Below are 16,662 nucleotides of genomic sequence, written 5' to 3'. Positions count from 1 at the left end.
TTGACAAGAAAACTTACCAAAAAGATAACATAGAAAGATCAATGGACTAAACAGAGGTTTCAGAGAAAAGGAAACATGAGTTCATAATTTAGTTCTCGGTTACCTGTTTCCTTCAACGACTATTGATAAGGAAGAAGTCCATTTGTCATCTACTAGGCTAGGGTACGCATGCCGACGAGTGCAGTAGTCGTCCTATTGGCGGAAGAGTGTTCCTTTGGGGATGCCTGATAAGATGTATGAAGGTTCGGGTCTGATCCTAAACTCGGGTACGTAATAGCTAGTCTTAAAACATGAAGTCAGGTACGAAAGCATGTTCTCTTATTTGGGTCTCTAAGGAACCTCCATGTATGCTCGTGTGCTTTGGGGCAAAGTTGTGGTGGGGTAGTTGACCAATACTTCTAAAAGGGAAATGGTGATATCATGTGAAATTATCAGAGAGACGGGTCGAAGATTCACTTCTAACAATACTGATATTGTCTCTAACTTGGTAATTACTACCTGCATAATCCGTTAGGTGTAGAGTTTTATCACAAAAGGTCTTGGTATTAGTTGAAGTGGGGTTAGAATATTTAAACTCTTCTTTTCCGAGAGATTCGATTGTGAGATATTTCAATACGCTCCCCTTCGTGGGTCACATATGAGAGATCTACATATTGACAATCACGTGGAGCCAAAGAGACTTACCCTACACACGGGGTCAAGGGACCCACCATCATCGCATGGGCCCAAGTGGATCCACCCATCATGTGGCAATACGGGCCTGTTCCCTAACTCTGATACCATGTGAAATTATCAGAAAACGGGCGGAAGGCTTGCTTCCAACAATACCGATATTGTCCCCAACTTGGTAATTATCGCCTGCACAATCCGTCAGGTGTGAGGTTTTATCACAAAATATCTCGACATTAGTTGAAGTGAGGTTAGGATATTTAAAATCTTATTTTCTCATAGATACTACCGATGTTGAAATGTGATCTAAATAATCTGCTAGAGAGCTTGGCAAATGATTTAGGCCTTGGTGCTTGATAATTGTGAGTTCTCGCCATTCTTTAGTGGGCTAGATTGCTTGACCATTAGGATTGAGATTGTGGTTTGCTCATACCATCAGGGGTAACTTTGTTATATTAAGCTCTTAATCCACGTGACATGCTCTGATTGGTTATGGTTAATTTATGTCTCCGCATTAGTAAATACACAAGAAAGTGAAGAGTGAAATGTTTCTTATACATTGGATAATAATATATCATGTTGATAAATTGCACAACTTAATTATAAAATATCGTCATTGTTAAAAGCCTCTCTTCTCCTACAAAAGTGGCTTGAGCCATCGTTTGCAGAAATACGTTAAAGCAATTTCTATCCAACTTAAAGGGAAATGTTAATTGGTTCATTGAACAATTAGGCGCATGAAACCTATACATAGGTTCATTGACTCTTCTACATTAGGTTCTTATATGAAAGAGTAAATAGTATGTATTTGTATTTACTATATATTGTACATTTAGGGATGAACGAAAGTTAAGTTGAGCCAAATACATTTTTTAACATGGTATTAGAGCAGGTTGTAAAATTCTAGCTCTATTTTCTTTTTTTTGTTTCCTGTTGTGTTCCTTTAACATGGAAGCCATGGCTGTCTACTCTTTCACAGTCGCACTCTGAACAATGACAACGGTTGTCCTCCTTCCACAAATCAAATCAAAGTTGTCTCCTCAAAATGTCTGGAGGTGATATGTATTGGGGGTAGTGGTGGGTCCGGAGGTGATATGAAAATTGGTGGGTTTCAAGTGATGTTGGGAGGGTCGGTCATGAGGTATTTGGAGTGATTTGAGGAATGGAGGTATTGGTGGATGGTTCAGAAGGTGAGGCAAGAAAAGTAAAGGTGTCCTTAAGGAAGGTGACATCTCGACTAGTGTCTTATGGGTTTTAAGGTCGTAAAGTTTGTAAGCCTTTTGATCAATGGGGTAACCTATGAAAAGGCATTTGTGTGCGCGGGAATTTGGATGTTGGATAAATGGATGTGGCATAAGCGAGACAACCAAAAACTTGCATGTAGTGGTAGGAAGGTGGCTTTTTGTAGACGACTTCAAAAGGAGGTTGTTTGTGGAGTAAGGGTGTAGGGATACAATTTATAAGCTAAGCGACTGTAAGAACACATTCTCCAAAATTTAAGTGGTAGATTGGATTGAAAACAGAGGGCTCTAGCTACCTCAAGAAGATGGCGATGTTTTCCTTTTACAACACCATTTTGTTGTGGTGTGTAGATACACGTGTGTTGGTAAACGACACATGAGCGGGAAAGAAATCCCACATAGAAAATAATTTTTTCCATTATCGACTCGTATTTGTTGGACTTTTGTTTGGAATTGTGTTTCAAAGTAAGTAAAAAAATCCAACTAAATCGAAAAAATCAACTTTTGTTTGGCAAAGAAATCCCACATAGAAAATAATTCTCCCTGTTATTTTGTGTTTCATGTTTATAATGCATAAGAAAAACCCAACTAAATAAAAAAAAAATCATCAACTACGGATAAAAAAAAATAATAAGCCTCAATAAGAGAGGGATGTTTATTAGGACCCTAAATGTCATAATGCAAAAGGAAAAAAGAACTCGATGCTGAAATAGAACTAGTACCAAAAGATTGGCGAGTTTGTTTCGCTAACAGTCAAACTTCACGAATTAGACCCGAATCAAAAGAACAATTTAAAAATGTGCTAGCTAATATTTCTAGATGGGTAGAAGAAGAGTGACCTAGGCATCGTTGCCAAAGTTCAGCTGAGGTGGTGAGGAGATGGCAGACAAAATTTCAGGAATGGGCAGTGGTTGTGGAGCAAAAAATAATCACGAAATCCTGAATACGACATGTGGACTTTTTTCCAAAGAAGACAAGAATGCCTTATTATATGGCAAGAGACGCAAATGTTCCCACGCCCAGTTCAACATCTGTGGAGGCTCGAACAACTACCTATGACACCATCAAGCTCTTTTGCTTGTGGCATGGAAAAATTAAAAGTATTAAAGATTGGGTTAATCACCAAATCCCATCTTTAATATATTCTTGATTGGAGAACAACTCAAACAAATAAGAATCTTCATGATAATCAATCAAGGATACTTACTTGATAATTCCAAGATATTATCTCCTAATTAATATTTTAGAATTATTCCTTCCTCATCCATCTGGTTGACTCACCTTGGCCACTCGGAAGCTGCCATGTGTAGGGCAAACCTTACACCCATATCTGACGACCTCCTATAAATACCTCATCTCCACCATTTACTGGTAAGCTTTATGCCAAGCATACAAGCCCTAAACTTTCAATCTTTTCAGAGTTACTGACTTAGGCATCGGAGATCCATTGGCCAAACCCCTCCCCACCACGTGGGGGTGAGGTTTTGATTTTCGATCGAAGGTGTTAATTGTTTTGTAGGTACAAATTCATAAAGGCTAAAGATGGCGGATTCTTGCTACCACAATGGTGGAGGAGACCAATGCAACAAGGTAGTAAAGGTCACCACGGTGCTTCCCAACACCAATCGTCGCCTTCGAACCCAAGTCATTTTACACCAAGAGTAAAAAAGGTGACGAAACAATTCAATCCATCTGTAATTTTACCAACGAATAAAAGATCGACTTTAAAACTAGGCACATACGAAACATCTTTCAATTGTATATTTGAGTTTAACGAAACATTGCCCGTTGAAGCTTGGAGCCTTTTTCTTTTGCAAAAGCAAGTACTAATCCTCACTGGCGCTAGGCCATGTGTCTGAACTTGATGCTCTTGCTGCCAACAACACCTGGACTCTCATCACTTTGATCCTTGGCAAGACTCTGATTGATTGCAAATGGGTGTTCAAAATTAAACATCGAGCAAATGGTTTCATCGAACGGTACAAAGCCCGTCTTGTCGCCAAAGGTTTTACTCAAATTGAAGTCATTGACTATCATGACAGTCACCGTACACTGCCTTATTGCCGTTGCTGCTAGTCAAAATTGGTCTCTTCAACAACTTGATGTCAACAATGCTTTCTTCCATGACAACTTAGATGAAGAAATTTACATGTCCCTTCCTCTTGGTATTTGGCGACAGGGGAAGAATCTTGTGTGTTGCCTCAACAAGTCACTTTACGGTTTAAAACAAGCTTAAAGGCAATGGTTCGCCAAATTCATCGAAGCCATTATTGCCGTTGGCTTCAACCAATTCAAGGCTGATTTTTAACTTTTCACTTGCAGTTCAGGAAAGTCTTTCACAGCCTTATTGACATATTTTGACGATGTTGTAATTACAAGTAATGATGTTCGTGCAATCAGGTCTCTCAAAAATTTCCTTCATACTTGTTTTCGTAGTAAAGATTTGGAAATTTGAAATATCTCGTGGGCATTGAAGTTTCTCTTTCCAAAAGCGGCATCTATATTTCACAATGCAAATATGCACTTTAAGTACTCAAAAATCAAGGTTTTCTGGGAGCTAGACTAGTGGAGTTCCCAATGGAAGATGTCAAACTTTCAGAGAAAGGCGAATTGCACAAGGATCTTGCCAAAGATCAATGTTTAGCGGGCCGACTAATTTGTCTCACTATCACTTGTTCGGATATACTTATTTCGTACTTGTTCTTATCCGTTTTATGCATGAACCATGACAACCTCACATGGATCTGCTAATTAACTAAATTCAGTTGCTTTTTGTGATTTAGATTGGGCTGGTTATCCCATGACTTGTCGTTCCACCACTGGGTATTGTGTGTGTGTGTGTTTTTTTTTTTTTTTTTTTTTTTTTGTGGTAATGTTTTCATCTTTTGGTGCACAAAGAAACAGAAGACCGTTTCCTTATCCTCTACCGAGGTTGAGTATAAGGCAATGGCAGACACTTTGTTATGAGGTCACATAATTGAGATTTTTATTGGAAGATTTACAGTTGACTTATTCAGGAGTTTCACGTTTATATTGTGGTAATCAAGCTGCTTTACATATAGCGGCAAATCTAGTTTTTAAAAAGAGGACACAACATAGTGAGATGGATTGCCATTTTATTCGAGACAAGATAATTGATGGCACGATTGCTACTCGACATAAAGCATCTTCGCAATAGCTAGGAGATGTTTTTACAAAGCCTTTGGCAAGGAGAAGTTCCTGGTTATGGTACGCAAATTTGGAGTTCTCTACCTTCATTCTCCAACTTGAGATGAAGTGTTAAAAGCCTCTCCATTCTCCTACAAAAGTAGCTTGAATCAGCTTTCACAGAAATATGTTAAAGCAATTTCTATCCAACTTGAATGAGAGTGTTAATTAGGTTCATTGAACAATTAGGCTCATTAATTGTTTTACATAGATTTATTGACTCTTCTACATTAAGTTCATTATATAAAGGACTAAACGATACGTATTTATATTATTGTACATTTGAGGATGAATGAAAGTTAAGTCGCGCCAAATACGTTTTTCTACAGTCGGATGTCAAGTTAATGGAGGAATTTTCTTCCTTTGTCGTATTTATGAATTGCTAACGTGGAGGGAACGTATGTGGGTTGAGGAGAGGAGAGGAGAGAGAGAGAAGGCGCGCGCAACAAAGCTGAAGCTGAATACGGTTTGTTACACCACAAAACAAACAAATTTAACAAACAGAAATAACAGTTTCAGAGGCGAAGGAGAAGCATGGAAAACGATCGAATCACAAATCAAAAATAAAAATAAAAAAACTAAAAAAATCAGAAGAAATTCATCGTCATCGGAGAATCGAATCGAAAGAATGAAGAAAGGATCGCATTCAGTATTGCCGTACGAAACGCCGCGGCTGAGAGACCATTACCTGATGGGCAAGAAATTGGGCCAAGGACAATTCGGCACCACCTACCTCTGCACCCACAAGCCCACCGGCGCCCACTACGCCTGCAAGTCCATCCCCAAGCGCAAGCTCCTCTGCCAGGAGGACTACGACGACGTCTGGAGGGAGATTCAGATCATGCACCACCTCTCCGAGCACCCCAGCGTCGTCCAGATCAAGGGCACCTACGAGGACTCCGTCTTCGTGCACCTCGTCATGGAGCTCTGCGCCGGCGGCGAGCTGTTTGATAGGATCGTCAAGAAGGGGCATTACAGCGAGAGGGAGGCGGCCAAGCTCATCAAGACCATCGTTGGGGTGGTGGAGGGCTGCCACTCCCTCGGCGTCATGCACCGAGATCTCAAGCCGGAGAATTTCTTGTTTGACACGCCTTCCGATGATGCCACGCTCAAAGCCACCGATTTCGGCTTGTCTGTCTTCTATAAGCCAGGTTCAGCTTCCTTCCTTTCATTTCCAGATCAGATCCACTTTTACCTGTTCTTTCTTTTTATTAGAATTGGAATTGGAAATGTTGGTCTGCCATCAATTTTGAGAATGTTTCTGTTTCTCGTGCCTTGTTGCGTACTCAATCTTTAGGGTTGCTTGATTTATACATCCATACTTTTATTGGTTATGGATTGTTTCTCTCCTTAGTCATGGATATGTTGAACAAACATAAACCCCGCTGCTCCGCCAACAAGGGAGAAGACAGGAGCTATTTCCCCGATATTGTATTTTTCTCTATGCCATATTTGGAGGTTGCTAGATTTATTTAGAAATTTCTTTCCTTTCAAGCCTGATTCTATATTGCATCGCTAGATTCAACAGTTTTAATGTCTTTTTGGTTCGAGATGGATGGCTCAACTGTCATGGTATTGATACCATAAGAAGGTATCTACGTTTTATTCAGTATACCAATTAATTCGGTCATTCCCGTGAGCGAAATTACTCATCAATCTCTATGTCTAAGACAGTCCGTTTACATAAACACAATTTCGAATGTATTACTTTGCCAGAATAATGCTTTGTTTTTTCGTTTTGGTTTTCAAACCGGTATACAATTGATGCCATCACTATCCTATATCAAATGCGGTTCTACCTTGTGTTCTTCTCTTTCCCCCCGTTGAAGCTTGAATGGTGTTTTTACCATGCATAAAGAAGGTTGGTTACATGCTCTGCTCTACCTTTTCTTGTTTCAGGACAATATTTCTATGACACAGTTGGGAGTCCCTATTATGTTGCACCTGAGGTGTTGTCCAAGATTTATGGACCCGAAGTGGATGTATGGAGTGCTGGTGTGATACTTTACATCCTCCTAAGCGGGGTTCCTCCTTTTTGGGCAGGTAGTGATTCTCTACAGTTACAATCTCTCACACTCTGGACTATCCCACCATTATCAGTGAGGCATACCTTTACTATTACGTTTGATTGTTTTGCTATATCGTGAGTTGATTAATTTTTCAATATGTATCTGCAGAAACTGAATCAGGCATCTTCAGACAGATTTTACATGGCAAAATAGATTTTGAATCTGAGCCGTGGCCTAATATTTCAGAAAGTGCAAAAGATCTCATGTATAAGATGCTTGAGAGGCACCCGAAGAAAAGAATTTCTGCCCATGAAGTCCTATGTGAGTGGTTTAATACCTACTATACAATGCCAATTAAGTTTTATGTGATAGTTGCATAGATAAGGTTATATCCAAAATGCTAGCTGCGTTGAACTCTAAAATGGATCGTTTCAGGTCACCCCTGGATTGTAGACGACAGAGTTGCCCCAGATAAACCACTAGATTCTGCGGTTCTGTCCCGCCTCAAGCAGTTCTCAGCAATGAATAAGCTTAAGAAGATGGCACTCCGTGTATGTCTTGCAAATGTTTAACCATTATCACCTTTTTATAGATCGATCATTCTATTTCATTTTACGCAGCACCCTGGCAGTAATTGGTAAATTCATTTATCATCCAATATGAGAGTTACACTCCAATCTCTTTCAAGGCTATTTCTGAGATAACAAATAATTACATAACTTTAGTAACCAGTAGTTTTTAAAATGGAAGTAATACGATACGGGATGGAACTTGGGAGTTCATTTCACCTTGAAAACGTTGTCTGTAACCAAGAAACACAGTTTTTATAGTTTCCAGATCGAAACTCCATTTATGCATTGCATTCATCTTTGAATGGAGTTGAAAAATCTATAGTATACCAAATTTTACTGCAGAATAATTCTTAAATGTTTGTATGCAGTGTACATTGTATTATATAACGGTTGGTCTAAGCAGAAATATCACTTTTGATTTGTTCAAAACTTGTCACTCTCCTTGTAATACACATGTTTTTATCATATATTTTTCTTATCAACTTCACAAGATGAGTGTATGCTGTGACTTGTGAGAGTATTTGTTGTTGTGATAAAGGTTTTGAGACGTGAGAGTGAGGGAAGACCTCTCATTTACTGTTCAATTCTCTAACCACTAAATATGCAACTTCTGGCCATAGTGAAGTTGGCAGACACTAACGATTTATATATCTCAATCAGTTATGGTTAAGGTAAAGTTCTAACCAGAACGTCTGGAGTTTTCACTCAATTATCTCTGATATTTCTGATGACAGCGATTTGTTTCTTCTTCTACTGTGCCCACTTTTTTGTTTTGGTGATGGTGTAATGTGTATCACTGTGACATTCTTGTTTTCTTTGCGCAGGTGATAGCGGAAAGACTGTCAGAAGAAGAGATTGGTGGTTTAAAAGAGCTGTTCAAAATGATTGACACAGATAGCAGCGGGACAATAACATTTGAGGAACTTAAAGAAGGATTGAAGAAAGTGGGCTCGGAGCTAATGGAGTCTGAAATCAAGTCTCTTATGGAAGCAGTTAATAGATTGATCCCCATAAACTGTGGCTGCATATTATGAAGTTTTAATATCCTCCCATTTAAGTTTTTATTAGATCTCCAACGCTATTAACACGAATGACCCTCACAAAATCATTTTTGCTTCGGCAATGTTGGCAGGCTGATATAGACAACAGCGGAACAATAGACTATGGTGAATTTCTTGCTGCTACCTTGCACTTAAACAAGATGGAAAGAGAGGAGAATTTGATTGCAGCCTTTTCCTTTTTTGACAAAGATGGTAGTGGATATATTACCGTCGACGAGCTTCAACAGGCTTGCAAGGAGTTTGGTCTAGGTGACGTTCATCTGGATGAAATTGTCAAAGAGATTGATGAAGACAATGTAAGTGTTTCGTTTCATTTTTTATTTCGATGAGAATTAATATTGTTCAAGTTTCGGAAGCCTAAATGCATAAGTTTGGCAGGATGGGCGTATCGATTATGGGGAGTTTGCTGCAATGATGAGGAAGGGGGGTGATGGAGGAATTGGGAGGAGCAGAACCATGAGAAACAATTTGAACTTTAATTTGGGTGACGCTTTTGGAATAAAAGATCAGTCTACGTCTTCGTCTGCTGGAGAATGAGATAGTAACAGAGAAATGCAATTTCTTGTAAGCATTCAATTTGTAAAAGGAACTGATGAATAGCTTACGTTTCTTAATCTTGTGCTGCCTGATTAATTCCAAGGCTTTTGCTTTATATGTATACAAAGTGGCCTTGTTAGAGCTTAATACGTGGTAATCTCATTGCAAATTGTCCTTTGGAGAGAAAAATTTGACTTGTTTTAGTTTTTTTCTCTTTAAAAAGGGGGACAACTGGTGGCAAGCCACAGTTATCCACCCCTTCCGGGGGCCGGGAAAACTCACAAAGGCATTTCAACCTCCCCTGGCCACAATGAACCTAATGTAGAAGAGTCAACAAATCTATGTATAGGATTTAATGAGCCTAATTGTTCAATGAACCTAATTAACTCCCCCCCTCAAGTTGCTTTAACAGCTTTCTGTGAAAGATGGCTCAAGCCGCTTTTGTAGGAGAATCATTAACATAGAGTTCTGGGAAAGATTGCTCAAGCAACTTTTGTAGAAGAATGTTTTAACGCTATTTTCTGAAGATTGATGTTTTGTGAAGTTTTTAAACCCAAAATGTTCTTTCATCTTTAAACGCTGTTATTTGAACCGCAGACGACCTTTCCAACATTGGTGACTTGGGCAGGAGGTCAACAATGTCCGATGCTAAATAATTAGCCAACGATCCAAAGCAATCCTGGCAAGTACGTATGAGGAAACTCGTCCCACTGCTGTATACAAAAATTTCTCCAATCCCATTTGAATCACAATTTCCTTAATATTTAACCATTTCAATTTCCACATATCATCCTTATTGCATTCAGTTACAACTTAAAAACGTATAAATCAACACTTTTTCAAACTTCCACTGGACCTGAAATGGTTAACCATATAGAAAAGTATAGCAGTTCCAACTAACAAAAAGGGCAACCGCATTGGAAAAAAAAATATAAGATTTGCTATATAATTGTAAACCATGTTACACGGACTATCAATGTTACATGAGCCTAAAGCAATGATAAATTCATAAATATTTTCGCACAGCAACTTTCGAAACATCATTTTTAACTCTGTAACAATACATTACCTAGTAAAGAATGCTTTGAAGAGCCTATATCGAAAAACAGACACTCCCTTCTGGGTCCTGGAAAAATTAAGCTTCACCGTATTGTAACATTTGCACTATTTAGCTGTCAGACTACATGAGCCGCCTTCTGGACAGAAGTATGGAATGGAGTCCTCAACACCTGAACTTTCATTCATAGATTCGCTTCCTCTTCAAAACGGTTGGAAGTATAATCACAGAACCAATGAGGAAAAGCACAAACAGAGTTTTAAAATCATAGAGATCCTTGACGGACTTGAGATCTCCCAGAGCAAGGCCAGCCTGGAAAAACAAAATGAGCAGCTATCGATTACTACAACGAAAACATTTCACGAAAAGAAGCTGTCATGTGTTAAATTGAAAAACAGATTTCTGACAGTCCAAGATGTTAAGTTGTAACCAAACAGTTAAACTATGACCTGCATTAATTAGGATCTCAACTACACTATAAACCAATGGGATCAGATGTTCCGTTTATGTGTATCTTGATTTGGTCACAATTGTGATGCCTTTTCTATGTGCAACAAAGCTCTATTTTATTATTATAATAAACGCAGCAAACAAAGTGACCATACAACAAGGTACACAAGTTAGCATGATGAAAATCAATTTAATCCGTCATATTTTTATTTGGACAGGGACAACACATAAATACATGTAAGAAAGCAATTCTAAGTAGATATATACTTGATGTTTATCTAAAAGCTCTCTTCAAACATATTGACAATATTGTTAGTGAAGTTATTAAATTCTATAGCTGTTGGGCGAAAAAACACAAATGATAGGTCCAACAGAAACATCCGTTGCAATCCAACTGAATAAGGTTTAATAATCATGGCCTATCTCACATGGAGTACGAGTAGCATATATCCAAGCTATAAAGGATATGTATGATGGAGTAAGGACTGCCATAAGAACTCATGAAGGACAAACCGAAAGCTTTCCCATAACAGTAGGGTTATGTCAAGGCTCATCTTTAAGTCTTATCTTTTTGCATTGGTTATGGATGAGTTAACGGGACATATTCCAAATGATATTCCTTGGTGTATGCTTTTCGCAGACGATATAGTGTTGATGGATGAAACTCAAGAAGGAGTAAATGCAAAGCTTAACCTTTGGAGAGAAGTGTTGAAATCTAAAGGTCTTCGCCTAAGTTGGTCAAAGACAGAGTATATGGAGTGCAAGTTCAGTGCAAACGGAGGCTCAAATGAGTTAGGGGTGAGGATTGGAGATCAGGAACTACCAAAGAGCGACTGCGTTCGCTACCTAGGATCTATTTTGCAAAAGAACGAAGAGTTGGATGGAGACCTCAACCATAGAATACAAGTTGGATGGATGAAGTAGAAGAGTGCATCCAGCGTGTTGTGTGACTGTCATATGCCACTGAAGCTCAAGGATAAATTTTATAGGACGGCAATAAGGCCAGCAATGCTTTATGGCATGAAATGTTGGGCGGTGAAGCATCAACACATACATAAAATGGGTGTAGCAGAGATATAAAATGGGTGTAGTAGAGATGAGAATGCTTCGTTGGATGTATGGGCACACGAGAAAGGATAAGATTAGGAATGAGGACATCCGAGGTAAAGTAGGCGTAGCCAAAATTGAAGGAAAGATGAGAGAAAATTGTTTACAGTGGTTTGGACATGTGAAATGAAGGCCTACTGACGCTCTAGTTAGAAGATGTGATTACGGGACAAAGGTTCAGGGCCAAAGGGGTAGTGGAAGACCTAGAAGGACTTTGGAAGAGACTTTAAGAAGAGACTTAAGAGTACTTGGATCTAACGGATGAAATGACACAGAACCGAGCGCAGTGGTGTTCTAGGATTCATATAGCTGACCCCATTTAGTGGAAAAAGGCTTTGTTGTTGTTGCCTATCTCACATGGACAAATCAACCTCCAAACATAGCAAGTCCTGCATCTAATTATACAGCACGGGGAACATGACAATAGCAACTTTACTGATACCCATTAATTCATCCCAACGATATAAAAATTTCTATTCACTTTATGTTTACTGTAAATTAGTCAATTTGTTATCTTTATGATTTATTGCATTCAAAAATAAAATTTTTGACACCATGAGATAGGTCTAGAACTTTTCCAACCAAAAGAAAAGGCCTATAAAATTTGCAAATTTCATGAAAGACTTAGATTCAGATTTAGGTATTCATTGACGACATCATGAGCATCTGCAAGAAGCTTGAAGGCCTTGATCAATATAACATCAAATTATTGCAAGAGCTTGCTAATAGGAGAGTTTACCACACTATAAGCTTAGACTGGCTAGATAGCCTAGTACTTTGACTAAAACTAGTTCACTTATATCTTGGACCCTAGGAGTAAGGGGGCCTCCCAAGTAAATGGGAGTTGGACAAGACACGTTGTCAAAAGAGAAGAACCAAAACCAGAACATTTCTGGAATGGAGGTCAACCAACATAGTTGGTTGATTTCTTCAGTGGCTCAATCACCTGACCTCCCAGCAGGCTACCTTAGCCAGCAGTTGGCTGAAGACCTTACAATTTAATAATCCCACACGACTGTGAATCACACTTCAGATTAAAGATAAGACAACAAAACACATATCTACTAAGTTTCTTCTGCAATCCACTGGTGTTACCCTGTGTTTTCCGGACTCCAAAATCTGAGAAATAGAATTTTATTAAAAAGCTAAAATTGCTGCAAAACTTAGTAAACCAGAGGTCCACCCATTATATGATACAACCCTGAAACCAAATCCATAAATACAACTCTAGCATTGCAATACAACTCTAAAAACGATCCTATAGCAGCTCCCCCTTCTAATAAAATTAAAGAATATGCAAGATCTCTAAAGGTTGGAGAAAGCAAGAAACCACAGTACAGATACTACAAGGAAGCTAGGCTCATATGATTACCCAAGAAAGCAATAATACATAGAACACCCAAAACTTAACCTTTTTTTCCCCAAGGATTCTATTGTAGATCCCCATTATACTCCCTAAAGAAGCCACAGCCAAACTCCACACATGTTCTTATATTTCTGTCCAACCACATTACCCAAGAGATAGTTAAAAGATGGACATTCCACAGAATTCTGTCCCTTTACCGCCAAAAGACATACTTTTGACAAAAAATGTTTGAACGTAACTCAAAAATAATAACCCAATCGACCCATGCTTCTCTGACCAATCCCCACCACAGCGTCGATGATTATGGATTATTGCCTCTAAATATGACATACTTCAAGGCCTTCAAGTCCAAAACCTCCTAAAGCATAACAAAACAATGAAGTAAAATGCTGCCCAGAACTAATCTAAGCAGTGTGGACTGTTTAACTATTTTATTGGACAAATTCGTTACTAAAAAGTATAGCAAGCCCCATATACAGACACCAAAACAACCAGATAGTAAGATGAGAAAGTTCCATTTATTCTACAGAAAATAGAATTTCGTCATTTGATGGGTAGAAAGAACTTACCCTGACTGTGATATAAGATGCTGGAATAAGACCAACAAAAGTCGCCAAAAAGAAAATATGAAATGGTATATCAACAATTGGAGATGCCAAGTTGATGAAAAGGTTCGGCAAGGTTGGAGTTATCCTAAGAAAAAGCATGTAATTTAGCAGCTTTTCCCTACGCTTTGCAATCTGGGTGCACAAAATTTAAGGTTAAAGTAGTGGAAGAACGATAGCAGAATTGACCAAATTTAACAAAGTAATAAGAAGTACCTCTGCCTGAAAAAATCTCAACCTTTCTGGCCACAACCAACTAACTAAAGGCCTTCCAATTAACTTAGACAAAAAGAAGCAGGATGATGCTCCAGCTGTAGCGTTGCAGACAACCAAGATAAGGCCTCTGATTACACCAAAAAGAGCTCCAGCTAGCAATGACATAAAAATTGTCCCAGGAATCATAAAAGTCTGCATGAAGATGTAAGTAGAGCAGTAACCCAGAATAAATTGTGCTGGATAATCATTGGCATATGTTGCCAGATTGTCTCTGCAAAAGATTATAAAAAAATATTAAAAAATAAAAACAAGCATTCAGGGGAAGTGACTAATGTTAAATGGGGACCATAGAGGCCACAGTACTGGATAAAATAGACAGACAAAAGTGAAAACATGACATCACTTCAAGGCATAGGCCAAAACTGTGTCAGTCTCTCTGATGCTGTGTCATGTGAAAAAATGATGTGGAATATAGGTATCATTAGCAGATGCATCCCCCAGTTGCTTCTAGGATTTGGAAGCAGCTGTTTGAAATGAATGACTTCCCTTCAGTTCTCCTCCAAATGTTGGAAACTTAAGTCACGAGATACGGTCTTAGTAAGTGAGCATGAACATTTTGGAAATGTGTTCTCTTGGTCACACATAGGGTTCTCTACGAATGGAAAGAAAGCCGAGGTTGTTCTAAAGGAGACAATGGACAGATAAGATTTGAGATACTATTGACTTTCGGTTCAGGCTTCCATATCGCAATAGTTTGAAGAGAACATATTTTTCCTTTTTCTTTTTGTAGTTGTGGTCATTGGGTTTTTATGTTCCTAAAGAACAGTCTTACACTGGTACCCTTATGATTGATGCTCCATTTATGATTTCTTTCCTTTTGTTTAATTTGAGGACAGCTCATCATCTATGTACTTCACCTTTTCTATTAGGGAAAATTTGCATAAAAACTTGCAGAAATCAAAATTTCAGCTTATGGATGAATTACTTATAACTTCAGGAGTTATAATAGGGAAGTTCAGGGCGGACATCTCACACCAAGCTTAAACTTTCTTTACAGAAACATTCACGTAAAACTTTCCATATTGAGTTATCGGGGGTAAGATAAATTCTTTCTGTAAAGTCTAAAATACAAAATGGCAGTCTAAATGAAAGTTCTTTCTATATTCTCATTCTACCAAAGTCTTCAAGTATGCATGTGAAACAACATCCTAAACCGTGCGGAGGTGAATTAGATGACATAGTGACTAAAAATAAGCCCTACCGACGTTTGAATTCTACTTGTTTCATAATTTTTTTTCGAATTCCAAATCAACTGAACATATGTGACACTATCTTATGCAAATCAGATAAAGAGAAAAGCAACTCAGATGTTAATCCAAAGGTACAATAACAAGCAGCCCACATAATCATATCTTCCGCAATTATCAAATTAATCTTAACAAAATCTCAATAACCCATCACAACACAACTAGATTATCATATATTTTCAAAAATATGAACAAATCCAAATGAGAATTTGATTGAATCGTGAAATGAGGGACGTACTTGAGCAAGCGAAGATCGGCGACGGAGCGCGGCAGCTTGAGTTTACCGTACTCGGCGGCAGGCATGGTCAAGTAGACGCAGCAGAGACCGGTAGAGAAGACCAAGAAAACGCCGAGTGCCGCTGCGAATTCCCACCGCGACAGCGGAAACCTATCGGACTTGGGCCTCTTGCCGGTGGACCAATCGTCCTCCTTGGGATTCTCCTCGTCCATAGGCAGCCTCCCGGCGTCCCCCGCCAGATTTCTCGGAGCCGCCATGTACGGATTGCACCAGCACCGACAGGAAGATGATAAGGGGCCACTTCAATAATAACACTCATTCATCGACAAATTTTGCGTCTTCGTTTCGTCGTCAAGAAGGTCGAACTGAGTTTTTAGAATGCGACCCACATCAATCAAATCCGAGACAGACTCATGTTGCGGATCAAATTCTTCGATTCAAATTTGGGAATTGAATTTGGTTTTGAAGATGGAGATTCAATTCTTCTGTATTGGTCTTCAAAAATCAGATTCAGTTTAGGTTGACAAGCAACTAAAAAAATGGTAAGGGAATGAAAAATGAAATTGGCATTTGGTGATGGGTTATTGCACCTTTAGAATATTAACGATTTGATATTTTATTTCTTTTCTTCGAGCCAAATATCCTACAACTAGACATTTGGTGATGGGTTATTGCACCTTTAGAATTCTCTGATTTCATATTAAAAAAAGTAAGAAAAAAAAACAATACAACAATAATATGTCTACGACAATTGTACAACAAAAAGCTCATAAAGCTCTCTAGAGTAACATGCCCATAGGCACCAAACATATAGTTCTCGAAATAATATAAGAAAAGATATAGGGATAACCTAATCACTTTAAGCTAACTCACTTCTGACTACAACCCCAAAAGCTCTTCGTATCTACACAGACTTGTCTCCTGCATGATTGCCCCTACACTGTAAAAGTGGTGCACCTGGCAAGGCAACAACCTGGATAAGATGCGAAGCTTGGGTGACAATAATTCAAGGTATATGAC

General features: G+C 38.7%; 2 protein-coding genes across 2 annotated transcripts; one reads left to right on the top strand and one right to left on the bottom strand.

The window, feature by feature from the left end:
• Nucleotides 1-5,513: 5,513 nt before the first annotated feature.
• On the top strand, nt 5,514-9,443 carry LOC103937716 (calcium-dependent protein kinase 11). The gene is made up of 7 exons (XM_009347662.3): nt 5,514-6,268; nt 7,017-7,160; nt 7,295-7,447; nt 7,562-7,677; nt 8,523-8,690; nt 8,831-9,055; nt 9,138-9,443. Exons 1-7 carry the CDS (start codon nt 5,518-5,520, stop codon nt 9,294-9,296), a joined length of 1,716 nt encoding a protein of 571 aa, XP_009345937.2. The 5' UTR covers nt 5,514-5,517; the 3' UTR covers nt 9,297-9,443.
• A 770-nt stretch (nt 9,444-10,213) lies between these two features.
• Nucleotides 10,214-16,246, bottom strand: LOC103937715 (uncharacterized membrane protein At4g09580-like). Its single transcript, XM_048568793.1, has 4 exons — nt 15,643-16,246; nt 14,098-14,368; nt 13,846-14,016; nt 10,214-10,665 (listed from the first exon to the last, which is right to left on the bottom strand). The coding sequence occupies exons 1-4, from the start codon at nt 15,897-15,899 to the stop codon at nt 10,534-10,536; spliced, it is 831 nt and encodes a 276-aa protein (XP_048424750.1). The 5' UTR covers nt 15,900-16,246; the 3' UTR covers nt 10,214-10,533.
• Between the last annotated feature and the right edge of the window lie 416 nt (nt 16,247-16,662).

Source organism: the organism of the source record quoted next, unplaced genomic scaffold (assembly GCF_019419815.1).
Source record: "Pyrus x bretschneideri cultivar Hongxiangsu unplaced genomic scaffold, Pyrus_bretschneideri_v1 Contig49, whole genome shotgun sequence".
NCBI classification, from domain to species: domain Eukaryota; kingdom Viridiplantae; phylum Streptophyta; class Magnoliopsida; order Rosales; family Rosaceae; genus Pyrus; species Pyrus x bretschneideri.
The sequence above is the reverse complement of the archived record's forward strand: the minus strand, read 5'-3'. Positions and strand labels throughout refer to the sequence as shown.